The following is a 25,366-nucleotide window of genomic DNA, read 5'->3' as shown; positions in this document are numbered from 1 at the left end:
GCCCTTTTCTCTAAACCCCAACACGATTCCTGTGCAGTATTAGCGCCTCATACCTCACCGTTTCTCTGGTGAAGAAAACCATACAACAAAAGAGGGGGGAAGAGAGACCAAGAGAGCTTTTACACATAATGATGCAGGCCAGATGCAGGTTCTGGAGTCCTCATCATCAGAAAGTTTGCTTTGTAGTTAACAAAAGCCGACTGAGGGCAGCTGGCCCTCTCAATCATTTACAACTTGGAACTCTCTACAGAACATCTCACATAATATATTCAAAAAAGGATTTAAAGAGACATGGGATGAGGTGATGGGTGTAGAAAGGGCTGCTAAGGGAGCCCACTTCCCTCTCTATACTGATCTTCTTACAAAAAGACAAACTGACGAAAATGAACTTATTTGTTTGAATACAGGAAATGTATGGGCTCAAAATGTGGTCATAAATATTTTGTACTTGTAAATCAGTTTTGTATGTGTAAAAAGAATTTGTGCGTGCGTAAAAAGATTTGTATGTGTAAAAGATTTGTGTGTGTGTAAAAGATTTGTATTTGTAAAAAGAATTTGTGCGTGCGTAAAAAAAAGATTTGTATGTGTAAAAAGAATTTGTGCGTGCGTAAAAAGATTTGTATGTGTAAAAAGATTTGTGTGTGGACTTAGCCAAAACCCCCTGCAAGTTACAAGTACGAATTTTGACCCTATTTTTCTTCCTGTCATCTGATTGGTCAATGTCATGTCAATCACAAATGTAACAATCCAATCAGAGAACAGATGGGTTTGGCTGTCGGAGGGCACTTTTTGAACTGCAGGTCCTTGAAGGGTAATACAGTTTGAAGCTGGAGGATCTCTATATAAATATCCGATAGCAGCTAGGTCCCCTAACTTTCAGCAGCTGTTGAAAGGATAAAGTTGTGGTATGTCAGTGGTTAGAAATACCATTATTACTTTAGGATTAGTTTAACACAAAGTCAGGGCTGACCCGGGACCATTGCTGTGAGTCACAGTGCGCAGCATAAAGGTCCTTTCACATCGGACGCAGGATGTGCTGCTAATGCTAACTGCTAACTAAAAGCAAAGGATCCAGAATTTGTTGCGCTGGCTGCTGAGCTCTGTGGGTTTTGCAGCAGCTCTACCTGTACTAGATGCACCTGCTCCTTGTCGTTTCTATCTCTGACTTTATGTCCTCTACAACAGTTTCTGTTTTTTTTGCTAGTTCTTCAAATGTTCAATAAAAACATGTATGCTAATTCATAACGAAGAAAGCTTTGTAATGAAGACTGTCATTTCCAAAACACTGCCCCCCCCGCGGTCCGCAGCGCTGTTGAAAAGCCTGTGGAAGTCCCTGTATAAAGCACGTAGACCTGTGACACAAAAATCACCAAACTCGGACGACCACAGACTGTTTTCCTTCGTGGTGATGAAGGAAAACGCTGGGTTGGCATGTAAAGGGCATGTATTCCTTCAAGGACCTGCAGTTCAAAAAAGTGCCCTCCGACAGCCAAACCCATCTGTTCTCTGATTGGATTGTTACATTTGTGACTGACATGACATTGACCAATCAGATGACAGGAAGAAAAATAGGGTCAAAATTCGTACTTGTAACTTGCAGGGGGTTTTTGGCTAAGTCCACACACAAATCTTTTTACACATACAAATCTTTTTACGCACGCACAAATTCTTTTTTACATACAAATCTTTTTACGCACGCACAAATTCTTTTACAAATACAAATCTTTTTACACACACACAAATCTTTTTTACACATACAAATCTTTTTTACGCACGCACAAATTCTTTTTACACATACAAAACTGATTTACAAGTACAAAATATTTATGACCACATTTTGAGCCCATAGAAATGAACGCTGGGTTTTGACTTTCTCCCAGGTGCTCAGTAAATTATTGACCCTCCTCAATATATGGGGGGGTTTCCGAGGTTTGCCAGACTGCTGGGTGAATAGTGTTGTGACAACATATTTCAAACACTGCCTTCTGAACATGTCTGAGAGCCATGTTGACTAATCCACTTGAGGCTTGATTTACCTTCCTATTCTCCAGTTGCGAGAGGAGGAAAGACGGCCTCAAGCAACAGCTTTACTGACAAAGCAGTAGACTTGATAGTAAAAAATACTTATTTGAATTTTTCTTTTGCCAAACTCGCTGAAAATAATGGTTTTCAGTGAACTTTGATAAAAGAAATTACAGAAGAGGATGTACTGATGGATAACACAATGCCAAAATGTGTAACTGAATTCAGTTTAAGTTCAGTTATGTTTATGTCATCTTAAGGCACTTTATATCGTAAGAAAAAGGAGAAAGAGCCAAAGCAACAGGACAATACCCTGTAAGCAAATATTTGGTGACAGTGGTGAGAAAAATAATCTTTTATAACAGTCAGAGACCACAGGCAAAGCCAGGATCAGAAAGGAGCAGCTATCTGCAGATTAAAGATTTAAGTCTACTTGTTCATCCTGAAGTCTCCAGCCTCAAATCAACACCTCCAACAGATCACTCCACCAGAAAAGTGCAATCACACTGAAGAGCGTGAATTTTTGTCAGGCATGTGTTTGGTGTTTTGCTGACATATTTGACATGCTTTGAGTATAAATGTGGGAACAGGGTGACAGCAAAAGTTGCAGACTGATGGATTTGGATGGAAAATCTCAAAAACCCATTAGGACTCTGTTATTTGTCACTATGACCTGCCAGTTTAATAAGCCAGAGATGGCAGGTGACATACAAGGATGTGTGCTGCATACAAATTCAGGAAAATACAAATCAAAGCGCAAACATTTTTAATGAAATGTATCTACAAATTGAAGTTTACAGACATACTTACAGTTTTTAGAGGTTAACATTTTTCAAGTTATTCAATTTATATGAATTATTATATAAACAATGTCTTGGCTTTTTGGCAACAAATCATAGGTATGGAAAATGTCATTTTTTTCCCATTCATCAAGTCAGGAACTCCCTTTAAAAAACACACGTTAGTAATTTAATGTGTGTGACACCATCCCTACCATATTGTCTGTTTTTTTTCATCATTCTTTTAAAGTCAGGTGTCACAGTGTAACCAAAAGTACCATATTCTTTATTTCCTCCTGAAGTTTAGCTTAGATTCATTTCTCTTACCTCTGAATAAATCCATGGAAGTGCTTGTTTGTATAAGCCTTTGTGTTGTTGAACCTAACTTCCTTTACTCTATGTCCTCTTTGTCTATGTGTTATTGTCTGAGTTTATTCTCTCCTTTTTTTTCAGTTGCTGCCTCTTTCATTTTAAATGTTGGTTCCTCTTTGTGGTTTCACTTTTAAAGATAGATTTGGCAGAAATGAGTTTCATTCTAATTAAGGATGGGAATCAATAACCAGTTCTTGTAGAGAAACAGTTCCCAGTAGTCCAAGTCCTTGGAACCGTTAGTATGTTTGCCTATCGATTCCACTTATCCACTTGCACTTGCTCTACAATCAGCTGGTGTTAAAGTGCAAATGATATCCAGGACAGAAACAACTGTGTTATGCTCCTAACACAACTTTGCTCTTTGCAACCATCTGCATGGACAACATGCTAATGCTAAGCTAGCCAAGAACCTAAAGTGATGTTAATGTGTTAATAGACCTCTCTGCATCGAATCATATCTGTTATTAATCTCTGTTTCTCTTCCACAGCATGTCTTTCATCCTGTTTTCCTTCTTTCACCCCAACCGGTCGCACCAGATGGCCGCCCCTCCCCGAGCCTGGTTCTACCGGAGGTTTCTTCCTGTTAAAAGGGAGTTTTTCCTTTCCACTGTCGCCAAAGTGCTTGCTCATAGGGGGTCATATGATTGTTGGGTTTTTTTCTGTATTTATTATTGTGCGATCTACTGTACAATATAAAGCGCCTTGAGGCGACTTTTGTTGTGATTTGGCGCTATATAAATAAAATTGAATTGAATTGAATTGAATGTTAAAGCTGAGTGAATTCCACCCCCAGAGCCTGAACTTCAACAGATTACAAACAGATGAGCACAAACCTTTGAGCACACAGCCTGTAATTAATTTGCACAAATGTGATTTCTCTGAGATCCTACTTAACAATGGTGACAACAGCTAATATTGATAAATGGAATCAGAATCAATAAATTCTGATCAATTCCCATCCATACTTCCAAGGATGGCTGGGCTGTCCCTTAGAGACAGGGTGAGGAGCTCGGAGTAGAGCAGCTGCTCCTCCACATTTAAAGGAGTCAGATTAATAAGAGATCTGACTAGGATGCCTTCTGGATGCCTGCTAGATGAAGTATTCTGAGCATGTCCTACCATGAGCAGGGCTCGCAAAATTTCAAAATCCCTGGTAGCCCTTCGGGCAGGCACTCTCCAGTTTTTGGTAGCCCAAAATAAATTTAAGTAGCCCGAATAAAAAGAGAGAAATTTTTTGATTGATGGTTTTTTTTTTTTTCTGTTTTGTTTACAATATTATATACATTAAAGTATAATATTGTAATGGAAACAAAACAGTAATCAAAAAATTGTTGAAACACAAATTACAACATTGTATAAAAATTACAATCATCAACTCAAATACTTGGTTCTAATTGAACAGAAATTTCTATGAACTTGTAAGAACTGTGTGAATCAGTCTGTCAGGTCCTGAATTTGAAATTTCCACTGAAGTCACGGGTAAGAGGTAAGTGGAACCAAGATCTAGGCCATTTTTTTTGAAGTTTGCAAAGACTGCTAAATTTTGCCAATGGTAGTTCACTCTTTGCAACATAGTACGCTGCTCTAAACAGATTTTTCAGGTTTATTTTTAGTATGTTCTTTGCAATTGGTGTTTGTTCTGGGAAAGATATTGCAGACTGAGCAATAATGCATTTCTTGCATTTCTCATGGGTTCTAATGGGGGTCTTTCTTAAAATTACTGGTCCCAGTAACAAAGGCGCTTGTCGACTCAGTAATCGAGGGAAACCAACAACAACACACCCGCAGAACATTATGTTATTTACAGGGTGCACATAAGTGGTCCGCAGGTGCGCATTTGCTGTCAAAATAAAAGACGCGCACCAGATAAGAAGTTGCTACGCGCGCGTATGCATATATAAAAGGCACTGTTTTTGTCCGCTAGAGTGGGATTTTCACAGCATATTCTGCACCACATCTCTGTGCGTTCATCATTTGTTTGAAGCCAGCTCACCTCCTGCAACCACTTTTCCGAGAATACGCGCTTCTTTTGCGGTTCGGACTCCTGACGTTTCTTTGGAGGTGGAGGAACACCAAAGTAATTGCTTAAAGGAGCTTGCTTCTTCGTCTTTAAGAGTTCTAAACAAATGTCTGTACATAAGATTTTCTCCTCCAGAAAATCTTATGTACGCAAACGCGCGTTGCAACTTCTTATCTGGTGCGCGTTTTTTATTTTGACAGCGAATGCGCACCTGCGGACCACTTATGTGCACCCCTGGTTATTTAGCTTGTCATATTCCAGCCACAGAAATTCTTTTGTCCATGAAACCATAAAGCTGCACTTTCTTTTCCCTCATAGTCTGATTTGTCATAACTTTTCCGTTTTGTGGTCGGCTTTCCTTTGGCTGTCACTTCTTCACCCTGACTTGTCTTATTTGGCTCAGCAGAACTAAAATATATATCCTGCTGCTTTTACACACGCACTCACATAACGGTCAGCGACTCTCTGCGCAATCAACCTCTCACATGTTTAAGCTTGCTGTGGGAGATTTCACTTGTCAGGTTTGAATAGTAAGCTAATGAGTGATAAGACGATGTCAGAGGAACTGGTGCGCAATTATTCGTCACTCACCAATCAGTACTGCCGCTCTCTATACACAGTTCGCGCGATCGCAAAGTGAAAGCAAAAAACAAGCGCAAATTCAAACGCGATTTCAATATGTCACATATTGACAGTGGTTCCCCGATGCCAATGACACAATTACCCAGCTACATTTCCGAAAGAATGCAAAAGCAATGACATATATTTTTCCTTCCTATGATAGCCCGACGGGCAGGGCTGAGATAGATTTTGGTAGCCCGACTGGAAAATTCGCTAGGCCCGGGACGTCGGGCTAGCGATTTTGCGAGCCCTGATGAGGTAACCCCAGAGCAGACCAAGGATTTGCTGGAGAGATTATATCTGTTGATTGGCTCTGTTGAAGTCTTGGTGTCCCCCAGATGAGCCTAATTTTTCTGACTAAAGATAAGGGAGCCAGGGTGAGGGAAGTCTGGGCTTCTCTGCTCAGGCTTCTGCCCCCGTGACCTTAACTAGGATACAGGGTGATTGATAGATGGATGAATGTTGTTCATCCTTCCAGTGGTAGGAAATTGTGATGGCGTAATACATTGCTAAGGGTGCAACAAATCTCAGCATACCACAAACCTTTCTCCCGATGCCATAACTGCCTTTCACTTTAGTTTATCTTGGTTTCTCATTTCTTCTCTCTCGTGCTTGGCCTCTCAATCGCCACACGATTCTGCAGAGTTTCATCATCATCATTTTTGTGGCTTATTTGTGGTAGTAGAGCAACCTTTAAAACCAGGGCATGTCAAATCTAAAACTACATTGCAGAAAGGAAATTCAATAAAATACTATCTATCATATGCAGTGTTGGGACTAACGCGTTATTAAGTAACGCGTTACAGTAACTACGTTATTATTGTGGTAACGAGCACGGTAACTAGTTATTATGCCAAAACCAGGAACGCGTTACTCGTTACTGGGATTTAGATAGGCTCGTTACTCGTTACTTCGCGGTGGTGGATATCGCGAGAGCTTCCACAGATTCAATAACATTAGCAAGTGGTGGAGGCCAGCAGGTGGATGAAGGAAAAGGGAGGCAAGAGGAGAGACCCGAAGCGGCCGCCGGTCCGCGTGTCAGGTGAACTGAACTTCAGGTAAGAAGTTATGACCTGCAGTCTATCTGGGTCAGATATAAACCAAGTTTAGGTGGAGTTTATTTTCGGTATGCTGACATTTTCGTACTGCGTGCTAGCTAGCATGACGGAGTTTCTATACAGCTGGGTGGGTGCTATGTTACTGATGCTGAACTTTATTTTGTTCATACGGTTAATTATTAGAGTTGCCAACCGTCCCGTAAAAACAGAATCGTCTGGTATTCAGAGAAAATATTACGCGTTTTCGTACTGAGGTGAAAAGGAACAGTTTGTCCCGGACTTCAGCTACAATGAAAAAGACACAAAGCTGAAGCTGCACAGCTGCCTCTTCTTCTCTCATTCTCTCCTGTTTCTACTTCAATCACGAAACTGATCAATGATCAGCTGATCGGCTTTTCTCTCGTGTTTGTTTATCGCCCACTTTGCGCCAGAAAGAGGAAACCAGCGGATGTCGCGTTAAACAACAGCAGCACGTTTAAGCTTGATCAGCTGTTGTTAGAATTTATTTAATATTAATTTCTAGTATCAGCTGATGTTTGCTGGAGCCACAGCTGTAAAGCTGCTGGTCATGATGTCAGTTTGGATATGTGGTGAGAGGGAAACATGCAGATGAAACCAGGAGATGTCCTTACTGAATCATCAGAGCTGAACAGGTGATGGAGAAACAGGTTTACCTTTTAGGTGACATGAATGAGTTGAAGGGAAGTTATGAACTGTTTCTGAGAGACAAATAACACCAGGATCCTTTTCTAAGTAGCTGACAGCTGGTAACTGTGCAGGGGCGGATCTAGCAAAGTGTTGCCAGGGGCCAGGTAGGGCATTAACAGGAAAGGGGGCACAAGGAAATACTTTTCTTTATTATTCTCATTTAAAATGTCTCGCTTTTAAAAAAATAATTATCTGAGTCTTACAACAAACAATTGATAGATTGATACATATATACCATCAGAACAGTGTACATCACTGTCACAACAGTGTTTATTTTCATTCAAAGGCTTTATGATTTTTCCTATAATGGTGGGCGGTCTCTAGTCAAAATGCCCGGGACGATTTTTTTTGTCCCAGTCCAGCTCTGTATGCAGCTCATCTGCAGTCTGGTGTTACCTACATCTTCCTATTCAGAAGGCAGAATTTCTGAGTTCTGAGTACAATCAAAAGCACCACGACTGCAGTTTTTGTGTTGGATGTAAAAAGCAGGCTAGAATCATGGCGGCGGTCAACGACGGTCCAGGCGTGGGATTTCTCTCGTGGAAATGTGCACATTATTTTTTCCTTTCTGTTGGTAGGTGGCACAGTGCACTTGTGGCAAGTAAGCAAGATAGAAGACTGGCAATCTGGCTGGGTATCCAGTTACGGAAGCAACACATTAACAAGAGAATTCTGAGTAAAACCAAAGTTACTTTCCCTAGTAACTAGTTACTTTGAAAGTAACGAGTAACTTGAAGTAACTGAGTTACTTTTTTAGAGAAGTAACTAGTAATGTAACTAAGTTACTAATTTAAAGTAACTTACCCAACACTGATCATATGTCTTCCAGCTGGAAGTACAGATTGTAGTGAAACAGATTAAACTACAGTGGCGCACCAGCAGTCATCATATTTTTTAACATGTTATTTCCTTGTTACATTTTGAAGCTGTAGTTTCAAGTCATAGCTGATCTAAAAATATATTTGTCAATTAAATGTTTGCTTTTTTCTTGAAAACTATGAATTCTTTTTCCATCATCCTCACAGAACCTTGGCTCCTAAATCAACAGCTTTATTATGATACTAGGAGTAATACTACCAGTATTCTGTGCAAACGTTGGTAGAATGCCGGTTACTCCCTATGGCAGGCTAACCACAAGCATTTGTGTCTCCTCCCAACCTGTAACACAACATTCATAATGTTCATTAGGTTTCACCTGCTTACACAACTTCACGGGACCATCAAGGGGGAAAAGCAGAGGAGATGGGCCGAAGGAATCTTTACGTGTTTTATTTGGAAACCTGAACCCTTGCTGGTAATTGCCCAAAATGACTACAAATTTCCAGAACAATGGGACCTTTGGTTACTGGTAAACAGACTGATTCTTATATAGCGCTTTTCTACTTTCCCAGAGTACTCAAAGCAATCTTCTATACTTCAGTGCTGTTTAGCTAACATTCACACACATCCACGCTCCGATGGATGCATTGGAGAGCAACTGGGGGTTAGTATCTTGCTCAAGGATATTTGGCATGCAGACTAGGGGGAGCCAGGGCTCGAACCACCAACCTTCCAATCAGTAGCTGACCTGCTCTACCACCTGAGCTACAGCCACCCTGTTACTCTGTTACAAATCTGGACACAGAAACACACACGCTCTTTATCCATCAGCGTAGCGTCATGTCTTTCCTCCTTTTTGTCCTCATGCTGTTCGGAGCTTGTCGGGTCAAGACCTCTGTGTGTGCGTGCACAGTGATGTAGCCGCCCATTAAGCCGGTCTGAGAGGAGGAAAGCGTTCCTGAGGGGAGAGGTGGTGATTTCTGCCAGCTGTCTCAGTGATGACAAGCCTGACATGTTCCTCATTCTGACATCACACACACGCACGCACTCCTCACAACTGGAAGGCGAGAGCACGGTGTATGTATTTTAACATCATTTTGCTCCATGTTGTTAAACTGTAAATTCACAGCAGTATGCTTTTCATTTGGCTGGGCACAAAATGGAGTGAAAATAGACTTTGGTTTATTTTCCAACCACAGTTTTACATGGTCCACTCGAGTCAAGAAAAAGTACCCTGAGGCACACGAAGAGTAATTCTTTTCTACCTTGAAATTAAATTTGGGCTCCCCTTAAAGTGGTGGGCGCACCAGGCTTTACTGACATTTAAATAAAGATGTATTCATTTTTCAGCTGAGGTCAGACTTGCATTCATACTCTTCTATTTGTATGCTGTGGAGCCACATAATAGCATGAATCAAATAAGTCCTTTTGCAATTTCTTCTAAAAGACACATATTAGTAGTGTTGCTGATTGTGTTCCTCGCCTGAGGGTCCGTTACCTGGCTCGTGGCCGGCTCCAGTGGCCAGGGCAGGCATGTCTCCTGCCGGCTGCTTCCTGGTTCTCCTCAGACTGTGGAAAATGGCGTCAGGAGCTCCTCGGAAGCAATCTCCAGCTGAATCTGAGGATGGGCTTTATACCATAGAGCCCTGCAAGAGAACAAGAATTTTGAGCCTACTTGTGGCAGAATAGATATATATGTCTCAGTATGTGTTTAGGGATTACACTGGCATCTGTAACCATGGATATAAATATATATTATACCAGCAAAACATATATTTTTCTCTGTAGGTGAGCCAGTGCATGTGTGTTAACGGTGTGTTCACAATTTACATCTGGTGTTTACAACGCATTACTTTTTCTGCTGCGACTTTTCAGCTTATATATATATATATATATCTATATATATATATATATATATATATATATATATATATCTATATATCTATATATATATATATATATATATATATATATATATATATATATATATATATATATATATATATATATATATATATATATATATATATATATATATATATATATATATATATATATATATATATATATATATATATATATATATATATATATATATATATATATCTATATATCTATATATATATATATCTATATATATATATATATATATATATATATATATATATATATATATATATATATATATATATATATATATATATATATATATATATATATATATATATATATATATATATATATATATATATATATATATATATATATATATATATATATATATATATATATATAATAACCCTGAATCACAACATAAGGAAACCAAGCAGCTAATGTACATCATTGTGGACAACACAATGCTCATTTTTGCTCATTTCCAACTCCGTGTCTTTATTCTTGGATTCTATCGAAGTAGTTTTCCATGATCAAACTAATCCTTTTTTTCTCCTTCTGTTCATCCTCTACATGAGTTCAAGTTTCAGCTACCTTACCCCAACCTTTAAAGAATTATATTTATATAAGCTGTATCACAGTAACAGTCACATCAAGGCGCTTATTGTAAACTAAACACCCTACAATAGAGAGAAAACCCCGACAATCAGACAACACCGTATCAGAAAGCACTTGGTGTCAGTGGGAACTACAAACTTTAACAGGAAGAAAAGCTCCAGCTGTGTACGAACACATGTAGAGTTTGAGCCTATGTAGCAAAATAGTACCAATCATGAAAAGTCTTAAGGTATGTTGCACTGCCTTTTTCTTCATTTTTTGTTCCGTCTAAAGGGGAATGACCACATTCTGAACTGTTAGTGTCTGTTTAGACCACAAGAAAATCTGATGGTCATGGGAGGAGTAAAGTGACACCTTGCCATGTTGATAAAGGTCAAGCTCTGCTTAGTTGCAATGAGCTGTCCCTCCATGTATCCATGTAAAGCCTGACATCTCCGAATGGTTCTCCCACCATCTACTGGGAACTGTTGCAACTGCAGGGAGTGTTCACCTTAAAAAACCCAGCTGGGGTGCAACCTGAAGCACTTTTCCTCAACAAAACACCTGTATGTGTGTAAGTCAGAAGATCTTGTCTGCATGCAAGAAAACACATCTGGGTGATGGAAATGTTTACAGACTGTTATTCTTCTTCTATTTTCAAAAACAAGCCTTTCTGCTGGACCTGCGGGGAGAATCAGTGGAACAATCTGAATCTCAGCTGGATGTTGATGAAGTTAGAGAGAGAAACAGTCAGGAGATGAATGACTTACAGAGAAAAACACTCGAGTGCCTGAAACTTCGCACTGCCTATCAAGAAATGTAAAGTCTGTTTCAAGTTTAAAACTTGAAGACAGTTTCATTATTTAATCTTTAGCTTCTTCTCCTCTTTCTTGAGCAGACAGGACATTGGAAAATCACTGCTCAAAGCAAATGGCCAAAAGGCATCAAGAACTACATCAGGTAAAGAAACACAGGAGAAAACATGTCATCCTCTGAATGCTTTCTCAGGGTTCAATGGGTGAAATGCCGTCTCCATCTGGGCCTGACAGGAAGAGCAACAACAGGACACAAGAGAGGTCAACTTTGCCAACAAAGGTCAACGCCATTGAATCCTCCCCAGGCACCCATTGGGATGTTGGATTTTCTGTCTGTCCTGTTCTTCCCACATCCAGTAACAGCAAGGCCAGCTACTGGCACTGGATTTTACTGGGCCACCATGAATGACACTCGTCTCCACTGCGTAACTGATGACCATCCAAAACCAGCCCTGTCACACCTGCTCTGGTTACAGCTCAAAGGAGCAGTTAGCTCCAAAGTTATCCAGCAGCTCCAGTGTCTGCTGATCAGCTTCAGCCGGATGGGTTTATCTACACTGGTCCTTAGCGATATGACAGAAAATTTATTCAGCAGCCTGTGCAACACATGCTCATTTTACCAACACCATTCTGTCAGATAGATTGAAGAAATTCATCTTGTGACATTTAAATCAAAGTAATCACTGCAGTGATCACAAATTTGATGAAAATATTTAATGTTAGCTTTCAGATTTGACACTTCTTAGACACTCAATCCTACTAGATGTTTTAGTCAGTACCAAATATATATTAAAAGGATAAAACTGTTTGAGGTCTGTGTGATCATTGGTGATCCCTTAACCCTTTACCTCCAACTATCATCTAAATCCACTGCATAGTTCTTGCAGCATCCAAGGCCACAGACTTGCTGAGTTATTAAATTTGCAGACCGTAATCAACAGCTGCATGTTGAAGGGTACATTATGTTGTTTTTGCTTGCTCTTGTGTGTTCCCATAAAGGTCAGTTATGGTAGCAGACATCACACAATCTTCCAGTCCATAAAAAGAGGTTTCCAAATATTTTTCCTGTGATGATGTTTAGAGGAGGGAGGTTCTGCTACAGAGACTGAAGATGAGAGATGTACAAGCTCATGGGTTTAAAACGAGGTATAAGCTGTGCTTTTTATGGAAAACTGTGGTTGCTTCAAGTCAGTATGATGTAGAGTAGCTGAAATACAAATTGATTTCTTTCTTCACAGTTGCCCCAATACCAACACCCCAAACCACCACAATGTGCAAAGTCAGACAGACAGAAGTAGATAGAGTTACAGCCGATGCACACAAGCATACATGACACACTTGTAAGAGCATAATTGCAGCTTAACCAGCTGTGGTAAAAACGAACATTCATTTACACACAGTGGAACTCCATTTCAATGAGCTGTGCATAATTGCAGTGTATTAAAGCGTGGTCTTTGGGAATTTTCATCCACATGACATTCTGAAATGGAAAGAAAGAAATTGAGAAATCCTCCTGATGGCAGCCCTCTGCTGTTTTCTGGTTCTTCTGTGGAAAAACACATTGTTGAATAATGTCTTTCTCCTGCCTCGCTGCGGCCCTGCCAAAGTGTCACCACGTCCATTCCTATTAAGCATGAGGCACGTGACGTTGGCGGGACAGGGTTGAGTTTTCTGGAGTGTGCCATGCGTCTTCTACTTAATAGCCGCTAGCTTTATGAGGGATCAGGGCTGTTTAAAATAAGACTTGGCGGTACCTGGCACGGTTTGTGTTCCTGGAACGACTAACTGCTATGGAGGAGGAGAGGAGCAGTAATAACAATGAGCAACAGGAAGAAGTCCATGCATGTGTATGGAAACAGATTAGCAAATGTGGAATATCGATGTAAACCAAGATGTAGAAGAGTTCATATCAACAAGGGTGGTGTCCTTGTAAGCGGTTAATGGGATATTGTGAAAAGTGAGCTCTCATCTCTCGGGCTCAGGTGGGATTTTTTGACAGCTCAGACAGAATCAGCACTCAGCCATGTGTTCCTCACGATTGTCCAGTTTTTCCACATAAAATACTTCTGTGTATGTGTATGTACACACATGAACACACACACGCACGCCAAGAAAATCAATATACAACTCCCTACTGTATTCAATATTTCCTGTAGAAAACTACACTAAAGGTTTTGCAGCTGCACTCCAAAATGTAACACTTCCCATGTAATTTCAACTTAATAAAAGCTCATAGTAACAGGGTTATCGTATCAATCAGTATGAACTGTACAAATACTGATAGAAAGTGAAAAAAGAACAAACAAAGTCACTTCGTCTACACAAAAATCATTTAACCACAGAAACCTTCATGAGCACATGATTGAATACACGTGCAGGGCAAAAACAGGTTCAGTAAGCCAACCAGCCAAAATCTGGTCTAACCAATGACAAAGATGTACTACACAAGGTAACAAATCAAGAAGAAATGGCCTAAAGCTCTGCAGGGACTTACCAGATCACCTGCTTCCTTCAACAGAAACAGCTTTGTACACAGCAGCAGACACTCAGACGTGCACAAAAACACTAGAGCCTCCCATACAGGATGATACCCACCCACCAGGTGTGTCAGCTCACCTGGAAAGACCTGAAACTCGAGTTCCTCCTGCCTAAGGGTTGACTGTGCTCCACCCTCTTTTACTTTACACTACGACTCAATAGTAAACAGACAGAAAGGGTGTTAACCAGTTTGACCCTGGCACAAAAAAAAAATCCAAGTCTTATCTTGGTGTCTTTCTCCGAAACTGGAAACCTTTATTTGACTTTGATTTTACACACAGCCTTGATTCTGTTTGGCTAAACATGCTTTTAAGTATACTATAGAGACATGTCAATCAAACTATATTTCCTTTTGTCATACACAACTGTAACTCCAAAAAGGTCCAGATAAAGTGCTTAGTAAACACAATACAGCATAGATGTCATTTCAAAACGTAATAACAACAAATAACCACTAGATGGTGCAATCAGCTCACTAAATATTTTCACTGCTCAGCCACCAGGAGCAAAAACTACTTTGGAGAATAGCTGACAGCTTACATTTACATTGTTGCGCAGTGTGTGTATTTTTGTGTGTGTGTGAGTGTCCCCATCATGACCTCAAGATGTGCCTCAGTGTGCCAGTAAATACAGGGATCAGTAATCTCATCCACTGCCTGCCAGGCGGGGCCCCATTATTCCTCCACAGAGGAGACAGTTTTGTACTTGATGCTCATTTAGTTAAGGTGGCCAACAAAGACACAAAATTATAATGTTTTTCAATAAATCAGATTACAATGGATTTGGAGAAGAAAAAAAAAGGAATTAATTAAGAGTATTGTAGCGCAATAATTTTGCAAGACTTGATCAAGTTGCCAGTTGTACACATTATCTGAGCTTTTTTTCATTGAACACATTTAATTCAACCCTGATCTGCCAAAGAGGCAATATAAAGAAAGCCAACTCTGAGCTTGACAAAACCAGATAAAGGGTCATTTCAAGCAGAATATTCTTTTTCAAACACAGCTTTGCAGATGCATGGCCAAAAATCCTTGATATGGCTTTTCCAGGTGCATTAATGTACCATTTGCCATTTGCCTCCAAGTACACTGAATGGGGACATCTATTACCTGCATAACCTTCTTACTAAATTCAAACTAACAGATAATGATAATAAATGGGAGATTAATTGTCCATAATAATACAACAGGACTGCTATAATACACAGTGTGTTTCTTTGTCCACAAACTTATCGTAGAGCATCAGGGGTTGAACAACCAAACTTTTCCCACAGGTACATCTTAGGCTCCTGAAGGTTCTTATCTATATCAGATATTATTATATCATTATTTCACCTAGCACCCACTTAGCAACAAGCATAGCAACACAAAATACAAAGCAAAAGCATTGTATTATTTTTTTTCATGACATTCATCTACTTTATATCCGTATAAAATATCTGTATAAAATAATGCATTTTTAGCATATGAACTCTTTTTTATGTCATTTTGTTCTGGTTGGAATGCATTTTCATAGACATTCATTAAGGGCAGGGATTAGACAGCTGCTCCACACATCGCATATAGGATGATCTCTGTCTCATGTAGGATCAGTGGCGAGGCTTTCACACCTAAGAACAGTATAAGAATTGTCAAACACATCAAAACTGGTTTAGGAACTGATAATCAAGCTAGCATTAAGCTTCTGGAATGGCCTTTCTAAAGCCCTGACATCAAGCCTACCAAAGATTTGTGGAATGGCAGGAAGCAAACTAATTTATGTACTCTTTACCAATTTTGCTGAGAAGAGTGGTCAAATATATAGCCAGAATAATGCCAGAAGCTGGCTGATGCCCCGAAAAGCATTTGGTTAAGGCTCAACTTGCTAAGGGACATTAAATTTCTCTGCTTGGAGGCTGCTGCCCCCAACACCTGGTACCGAATACATGGTAGAAAATGGATGAATGGATACTTTTGACGATGTGATTACAGAAACCCCCCCCAAAAAAAAATCAAACTTGTCTGCCTAATTCTTACTTTAAAGTCATTAAAGATGTATGCTGTACCATCATTCCAACCTAGAGAAAGAACTGCCGAAAGAAATTAAAACCCCCAAATTACTATTACATATATGCCCACGATGAGTACATGTCAACTTTTGATTACAGTTCTATCTTAAAGACCTCATAGCATCAAATTATCTCAACTGAGCCCTCCCTGAACATGTTCACTTCCTGTTTAAAGTGAGTTCTTTCTCCCCCGTGTTTGCTTATAGGAGAGTGTCTGCTTGTTGGGGTTTTCTCACTAATATTGTAGGACATTTACATCACAAGCCCCTTGAGGCGGCCGTTGTTGTTAATTGATGCTGCATAAATTAAGCTTTACTGAAAAGAACTGTGTGTTACTGTGTGTTAAAGCTAATAAATATTTTAGCAGAAGAAAAAAATAATTTGTCCCATGAAACCTGAAAGATATGGTCCAAGTCTTGTGCAGTCTAATTGCAGTCTAATCAAAAAAAAATCTTTTTTTTGATGACATTCACATGTTCAACATACTTTACATACTCCTAACAGAAGAAAGAGTAATTGCTGTATCATAAAGCCTATAAACAATGACTCATTAAAAATACAAATATACATTTGTTTCAAATGCTCCAGCGTACTGTCAGCTACTTGCTGGTCCTTAACACCTCCTCCTCCACCTCTTTGTTCTCCTCCTGTCACTCCCCTCTGGTTCCCATGCAGACATAGCAGATCTTTGTCTGTCTCTGACCCATTAACAAGGAGAGGAGGCCACAGCGACTATCAGTTGCCATTGACACATTCCACTTTCTCTCTCTCACACACACACGCACACGCATGCACACACCTACTGTGTAAAAGGTTGAACCAGTCATTAACCAATTACATTGATCCTAGACATCACATGGAGAACAAAAAGGCAAAGGATGGATAGAGCGGGAGTGGTGGTGCAGAGAAAAGAGGAGTAAAACACACTTTGCTTAATCAGATAATATCATTGATTTGAGTACTTCACTTAAGCCCCACAGGACTCAAAGTCCCTGAATGAAATTGTGTTTCTTTATAGTGAGAGAGATGCTAATGCATGACTCTTCTGCACACACACACACACACACACACGCGCACACACGCGCGCACGCACGCACACACGCACACGCACACACACACACACACACACACACACACACACACACCCCCATTCATTAGATGAACAAATAAAATAAACCTACAGTGAGAGGCACAGAGAGAGAACAGCAGGTAGCCAGAAGCCTCTCTAATCTCTATGTCCTTCCAAATGCCAATGTTGCCGGGTAACCTACATCCTCACCAGATATTACCGGAGTTAAGTGCTCTACCTGGAGTGCACTGGTGGTGAGGAGGGGGTGAGAGAGAGAGATATACAGATAGAATAAAGAAAAGAGAGAGAACAAGAGAGTTTGACAGACAGATGGGATGAAGCCGATAAGAAAGCAGGAATGCGGCCTGCAGAAAGTTAAGTTAAAGTATGGTCTGCCTACTTTTCATGCATGTTGACACACACGCCCACCCACTGTGTGTATTTAACATATGAGTTAACAAAGCTGCAGTGGAAAGTGGAAGCGAGCCCATTAACACGTGCATAATTAATACATGTAGAAATCAAGAGGAAAGAGCAACAATGAGGAGAATATAAAAGAATATCACCTAAATAAAGGTAGATAACTAAAAAAAGAAGTGTAGCATTTACTCATCCCAATGACACCAGCTGTATCCCACGGTCCTAGCTGCACTCTAATGGTGTTTGGCCCATTTTAGCTAAAAATAACTGTCACTGCCACTATAAATAATCCCTCGCAGTATCAACAAGCATTTGTGGTAAAATTCTAGGCACAAAGCAAGCCATGCCAAGACAACTTCAGAGCAAAGATAACTTGGGGTCGATAATATCGCTGCAGATACATTTACAGCCGTACAGGTCCATCTGTAAGGCTGCAGTAATTTGGATGGGTGTTTCATCCATTTAATAGGAATTCTGTCATAAACCAGAGGCCTGGAAAGTTTTCTTTATATGTAAGAGTTTACAGAATTGGAGAAATTTTGTCTAATGTTGTTGTCGTTAGCGACAAAAAAGGTTCCTGCTTCAAACTTCCTGGTCAGTCGAGACTTTCCTGTGTGTTGTTTGTATGTCCTTGCAGGTTCCTCCTATAGTCCACACAGACATGCATTTCAAGTTAACCCTGGTGTAAAACCTGGTGTTTTTAATCATGTGACAATTTTTTTTTTTTTTTTTGGGAGAGAAATCACGCTGATGATGTGGAAGTCTAAAATCTCACAAAAAACTGTATGTATCAAATATGGTGTTAAGGGGTTATATGATCTATGAACATTTTTATAGATTTTATATTTATGAGTTTGTTTTAGTAATGGTGTTTGTAGCATCTTACATAGAACTGTTGTAATAATAAATAAATAAATAAATAAATAAATTAATTAATCAAAAAAATACAGAGACGTATAGATAAATAGAGATTTGACTGTTGATCCATGGCACCCAGCACTAATGTCCACATGTAAAAAATTCACTGTATTTTAAAAGCACCGAGACTCCAGCATGCAGTCTCTGTAGTTGCACCACTCAAACAAAAAACAGAAGAAATTAGTCAGAAGTCTGAAAACCTGGTAATTTTTGAGGACTTACAGCTTGACTAAAATCAAAGACATTAGTAGACAGCTGCATGGATTAAAACTGCAGCTGATGCAGGTCAGAGCTAGAGCTGGTAAGGTCATGCCACTGCAGTAACAAATATCACCACCATCGTGCTCAGGAGATGGAGAGATAAACACTTAAGTGATGGTTTGCGTGATGAGCTCAAAACTCCCACAATTCACTTAGAAAGTCATAAACCCAGAGTCCCTCTGAGCAGGTAGACATCTGCCTGCTCGTAGATTACAAAACTGCCATGTAAGTGAACGTCCGCTCTAAAAATAGGGCTTTTATTTCATTAATCCCCAGAGGTGGACTTTTTGGAAATGTTGCCTTTTAACTTGATAGTACAAAAATATCCTGAGCTTCGCAGACTCAAATGCAACTGTAACAGGATAATTTTTCATTTCGGGCTGGTTCAATAACTCCAGGTTACTGACTCTGGTGTCATTCTCTTGAAGACACAGCATTATAGCACATTCTGTCCCAATGCAAAAAGAAATTCCTTAGAATACTGTGAGCAATTCTTTTATAGCATACTGAGATGCATACGCTAAATTGACCAACAATAAAAACAACACTTAATCTCATTTTGTGATTTATCATCATAATGTTGATCACCTGCCACATGACCAGTGTTGGGACTAACGCGTTATTAAGTAACGCGTTACAGTAACTACGTTATTATTGTGGTAACGAGCACGGTAACTAGTTATTATGCCAAAACCAGGAACGCGTTACTCGTTACTGGGATTTAGATAGGCTCGTTACTCGTTACTTCGGTGGGTGGATATCGCGGAGCTTCCACAGATTCAATAACATTAGCAAGTGGTGGAGGCCAGCAGGTGGATGAAGGAAAAGGGAGGCAAGAGGAGAGACCCGAAGCGGCCGCCGGTCCGCGTGTCAGGTGAACTGAACTTCAGGTAAGAAGTTATGACCTGCAGTCTATCTGGGTCAGATATAAACCAAGTTTAGGTGGAGTTTATTTTCGGTATGCTGACATTTTCGTACTGCGTGCTAGCTAGCATGACGGAGTTTCTATACAGCTGGGTGGGTGCTATGTTACTGATGCTGAACTTTATTTTGTTCATACGGTTAATTATTAGAGTTGCCAACCGTCCCGTAAAAACAGAATCGTCTGGTATTCAGAGAAAATATTACGCGCTTTCGTACTGAGGTGAAAAGGAACAGTTTGTCCCGGACTTCAGCTACAATGAAAAGACACAAAGCTGAAGCTGCACAGCTGCCTCTTCTTCTCTCATTCTCTCCTGTTTCTACTTCAATCACGAAACTGATCAATGATCAGCTGATCGGCTTTTCTCTCGTGTTTGTTTATCGCCCACTTTGCGCCAGAAAGAGGAAACCAGCGGATGTCGCGTTAAACAACAGCAGCACGTTTAAGCTTGATCAGCTGTTGTTAGAATTTATTTAATATTAATTTCTAGTATCAGCTGATGTTTGCTGGAGCCACAGCTGTAAAGCTGCTGGTCATGATGTCAGTTTGGATATGTGGTGAGAGGAAACATGCAGATGAAACCAGGAGATGTCCTTACTGAATCATCAGAGCTGAACAGGTGATGGAGAAACAGGTTTACCTTTTAGGTGACATGAATGAGTTGAAGGAAGTTATGAACTGTTTCTGAGAGACAAATAACACCAGGATCCTTTTCTAAGTAGCTGACAGCTGGTAACTGTGCAGGGGCGGATCTAGCAAAGTGTTGCCAGGGGCCAGGTAGGGCATTAACAGGAAAGGGGGGCACAAGGAAATACTTTTCTTTATTATTCTCATTTAAAATGTCTCGCTTTTAAAAAATAATTATCTGAGTCTTACAACAAACAATTGATAGATTGATACATATATACCATCAGAACAGTGTACATCACTGTCACAACAGTGTTTATTTTCATTCAAAGGCTTTATGATTTTTCCTATAATGGTGGGCCGGTCTCTAGTCAAAATGCCCGGGACGATTTTTTTGTCCCAGTCCAGCTCTGTATGCAGCTCATCTGCAGTCTGGTGTTACCTACATCTTCCTATTCAGAAGGCAGAATTTCTGAGTTCTGAGTACAATCAAAAGCACCACGACTGCAGTTTTGTGTTGGATGTAAAAAGCAGGCTAGAATCATGGCGGCGGTCAACGACGGTCCAGGCGTGATTTCTCTCGTGGAAATGTGCACATTATTTTTCCTTTCTGTTGGTAGGTGGCACAGTGCACTTGTGGCAAGTAAGCAAGATAGAAGACTGGCAATCTGGCTGGGTATCCAGTTACGGAAGCAACACATTAACAAGAGAATTCTGAGTAAAACCAAAGTTACTTTCCCTAGTAACTAGTTACTTTGAAAGTAACGAGTAACTTGAAGTAACTGAGTTACTTTTTTAGAGAAGTAACTAGTAATGTAACTAAGTTACTAATTTAAAGTAACTTACCCAACACTGCACATGACTAAACACTACTAAAACTGTCTTTAATCTTTTTATGTTGTCACTATTTATCTACTCTGATAACAGAGCAGGATCCAAATCCACCTCTCACAGTATAACAGGTGCTGTGAGGGTGGAGGCAAGAATAGAAGCTGGCACGCCAAGGGAATAACAACGGAAGATATATGGCCGCAGCAATCCTTGCTGCGGAACATCACTTGTAGCGACTGATAATCTGAGGGCTAAGCAGCTTATGTTGGAAAACTAACATTACTAGATGCCACCCAGCTGGTGGTGGAGCAAGAGTTGGTCAAAAACTGGACCCCAGAGTGAAAAGCACACGGCTGTGTGTCCAGAGCTCTGCTTTACTGCAAGTAAACAAAGATATTCAAGAAAAAAATAATCAAAACACATCTGAGAGGAATGTGTTGTGTAGCCATGTAACCACATCAGTGGTTTACAGTCACAAAACAAAAACTATTCACAGACTCCTTTAAACAGGAAGAAATGTGTTTTAACCACACACCAACAGCAGTTTTAACTAGAAGCTGTTATTATCTCAACTTTTCATCTATCTGGAGAGGGGGGGGGGGTTACCATGCCACCCACTGGAGCCACTTCCTCCAATAAGCCTCCACAGTTTGGCTATGGTCTTGCCCCCTCCGTGACACAAACACAGGTTTAAATCAGCCGGGGTGACAGTCATCCTACGTGCGTCCAACATAGTTTCTAACTGCCAAGGAAAGTCCAAAGCACTGAGGAACCTCAAAGCTGCCAAATCCTCATTTCTACTCTCTCTGCGTGTCACACAGAAGCTATTCAAGGAACCAAACTAAAGGATGTCAGGTCAGCACTCCTGCCATGTGGTGGGGATTGTTTCTCAGAGCAGATAAAGATACACTGTTTGCAATAAGTTAGCTGTCCAGTGAAGGCAGGAGTTGTAAAGTGAAATTTTAATCAGAAGTATTCAGAAGTAATCAAAAACTGTACAAATTTGAAACATGAGCTTCCAAAGATGTGCGACTAATGCCTCATCCATTCAGTGTTAACGGCTTCTGGGAATTCATTTGAAAAGGTAGGATGTACCTGAGCTTCCAGAAAACATTCCCAGAAAGATTTCTCAGTCTTAATAACAGCTTTGATGATGTTTACAACTCAAATGTGAGATTAGGAATACTCCGGTAGAGGCGCGGGAGATTTAGCAGGCCGTTTGCAACTGTTTATTTAAATGTTTCAACAACAGCTATGTTAACTCACTCACCATGTGAGCACGTCTGTTTCTATGGTTTTGTAATGGGTTCTTTTTGTTAAGGCACTTTCTGCCATGCTCCACTTTAGAAGACAGAAGCTTACATCCAACATGACACAATTTATATCAATCAGTATTTCAATCATACATGTTTCCTTTTGAGATCCACACTCCACCCACAGTAACAGTAGGCATCAGCACTTATGACCTAAATGCATATTTAACTTGTTTCTGTGTTCTGCTGGTGCAGACTTAACATTATGAGTTCACTAGAGTTTAGTGCCCTGTAAACATAAAAATGTATTCAAATATCTGGTTCCTGGCTACAGGGAAATAATAACTTCTTTTTTAAAATATCACTGGAATTTGCAAAGAGACAAATAAAACCAGCTTTGACTAAAACCCAGAGTGCTTCTTTGCGCAAACGGGGGTTAAAAAGTCAGAAAACACACCAAACTCTTCTCCATCACCATGAGGAACAGGAAGCAGTTTCCTCCACCTCTGCCTCCTGTTAGTCATTTGTCCACTCACCCCCTCTGTGATCCCTTTCAGAGTAATGAAGCAAGGCCTCCAGATGACCCAGACCTAACACTGAAAATGAAGCAGCAGAGACCTACACTAAGTTCAGTAATAAATAGGAGGCTGTACAGAGTTCTTCACAGCAAACACAAACACATGGCAGATACTTTCCCATCTTAAAAGACGAAAGGTGGAAAAACCTGACTTTTCTTTCAAGATAAAAGCTGGCAGGAATTCAGCTTTCATATTTAGCTTTCACATATTATACAAAAACTATAAAATTGTTCTTGGTTAACCACAGAGTATATTTCCTTAAAAGTCCTGTGATACATATAGTTATGTAAAAACCTAGCACAGAAAGTATTTGATAAACCAGCAACATTTAATATGGAGACTGTAGGCAATGAAGCATGACTTTGTCAGCTAAGCTCTGCTACATGTTTCATTGCCTCATCAGGTGAAACTCTACACTGTTCCCACATTGAACAATGAAACATGAGAACGTCTGTCAAGCGCGCGTGTGTGCATGTGTGTCTGACAACATCATTATCAATTCATCGTGACAATGCATGTTGAGAGACTCGCTGGGAAAACTAGCCTGCTGAGAGAACCGGATCATCACCAATAAGACAGGAAAGGATTTAGATGTGCGGGCTGTACACAGAATCCCTTTCCTCTCACGTTCATAATTTACCACAAGCCCAGTGCATAAACACACAATCTTTATAACGAACTGTCCCACGGTTAGGACACATCCTACATCTGGTAGATGAAGGCTCTTGAACTTTCATGATACAAGAATAAATCAATTCACAATAATGCTAATTGTGTTTATACAAAGCATTGGTCCCAAACCGTAATTCCCACTGTGAGGAAGAGACTGAGAATCGTTCCATAATGTTTGAGGTCATCCAGCCTCAACTTGTAAATTTAGTAAACTTACTGAATTGGTATTAATGTGAGAGTCACAGGCTACTGAATACGCTGTTATTTATAGTGTCCCCTTTTCTCCTCTGTTATTCTTTGTGCTCCTTTTTTACTGCACATGCACACGTTGTGTGTGGAGCAGAGTTGACAAGAGGCAGACGAAGTGAAATACTATTAATGGAGTTGGCGACAACACGCAAGTGAAGTAAAAGCTTCCAAACAAGCGTTACAATGAGCATACTGAGAGTGAAAGTGAGTGAATGCAGGAGGGAGAGAGAATGAGAAACATGGTCTCCATCTGAGCTATTTGGTTGTATCAACACAGTTTACGCTAAAATTAAAGATTACTGCAAACAGACAAATAAAAGCTGTTGGTGCTGCTGTCACCTTGCTACATTAGCTCTCTTGCTAGCAGCCCATGTGCTGCTGCTGATGTGTCTCATGTGACAAGACTTAACAGTGACATCTGAGGCAATTTTTCATCTCAGAATCAAATCAATATCCAATCCAGTTATCAGATCACTTTCACCTATCGACTTTTTGGTCAGTATCTTCTCCCCCTTAATGGGCAGACAAATCTCAACGAAACTTTGCACGAACATTGTCACACATACAGCGATTAGTAACGTTTACATCAATTGTGCTAATATTATATAAATATTGTTAATATTATCTAAAAATAGCAAGCTGTTCCACCCTTTTCTGTGTTAAACACTTCAGGCTTTGAATATGCATGATAAACTGTCATATTTCAATATGTAGCTTCCAAACGTGGACATCCAGCTACAGTTCATTTTAAGAAGATTAAAATGATTTAATATGCTGAAAATCCTAGCTTTTTATGCCTGCTTACTGTCCCAATCAAAAGTTTAAGATCAATTAAAAAATGGTAGACAGTAGATCCTCTACATGCGGCTGTCTTCACCACTTGGAGAAATGTTCCCACTCACCTCATGGAAATGCCGCAATGAATTTTTGAAGTGATCAACAATAACGGTGGAGCTACTCATTACTGAGTTCATGTTTGGAACTTTGATTTTTGTTTTGGGGGATTTACAGGTTGTTTTTTTTTTTGTTTGTTTGGTTTGTTTTTTTTAGGTGTGGTCCTAAACTTTTGATCAGCTGTAAAACAGCCTGTTCCAGCTTAAGCGTTGTTTTCAATTAATTAGATGCTCAAAAAATGTTTTGTCTCACTCTCATTTCTTCATGTTGCATGTTGAAGCTCTACCTGGAACCTTGCTAAGATCCAACCATGCAAAATATGATTTTCTTTGCCATTTTTCAAGTGGTTTTGAACTTTTGATTGGGACTGTAATTCATTTAGA

The 25,366-nt window shown here is 39.9% G+C and overlaps 1 protein-coding gene across 1 annotated transcript in view; it reads right to left on the bottom strand.

Moving 5' to 3' along the window:
* Positions 1 to 25,366, bottom strand: part of mpp7a (membrane protein, palmitoylated 7a (MAGUK p55 subfamily member 7)) — a 73,289-nt gene that overhangs the window by 31,494 nt on the left and 16,429 nt on the right. The window contains exon 2 of the mRNA XM_039617097.1: positions 9,898 to 10,045. Coding sequence (XP_039473031.1) covers positions 9,898 to 9,934 — 37 coding nt within the window. The 5' untranslated portion in view covers positions 9,935 to 10,045. The remainder of the gene's footprint in view (positions 1 to 9,897; positions 10,046 to 25,366) is intronic.

Source organism: Oreochromis aureus, linkage group 9, assembly GCF_013358895.1.
Source record: "Oreochromis aureus strain Israel breed Guangdong linkage group 9, ZZ_aureus, whole genome shotgun sequence".
Lineage (NCBI taxonomy): Eukaryota > Metazoa > Chordata > Actinopteri > Cichliformes > Cichlidae > Oreochromis > Oreochromis aureus.
Note: the sequence above shows the minus strand (reverse complement) of the source record. Positions and strands in the feature narration are given on the sequence as shown.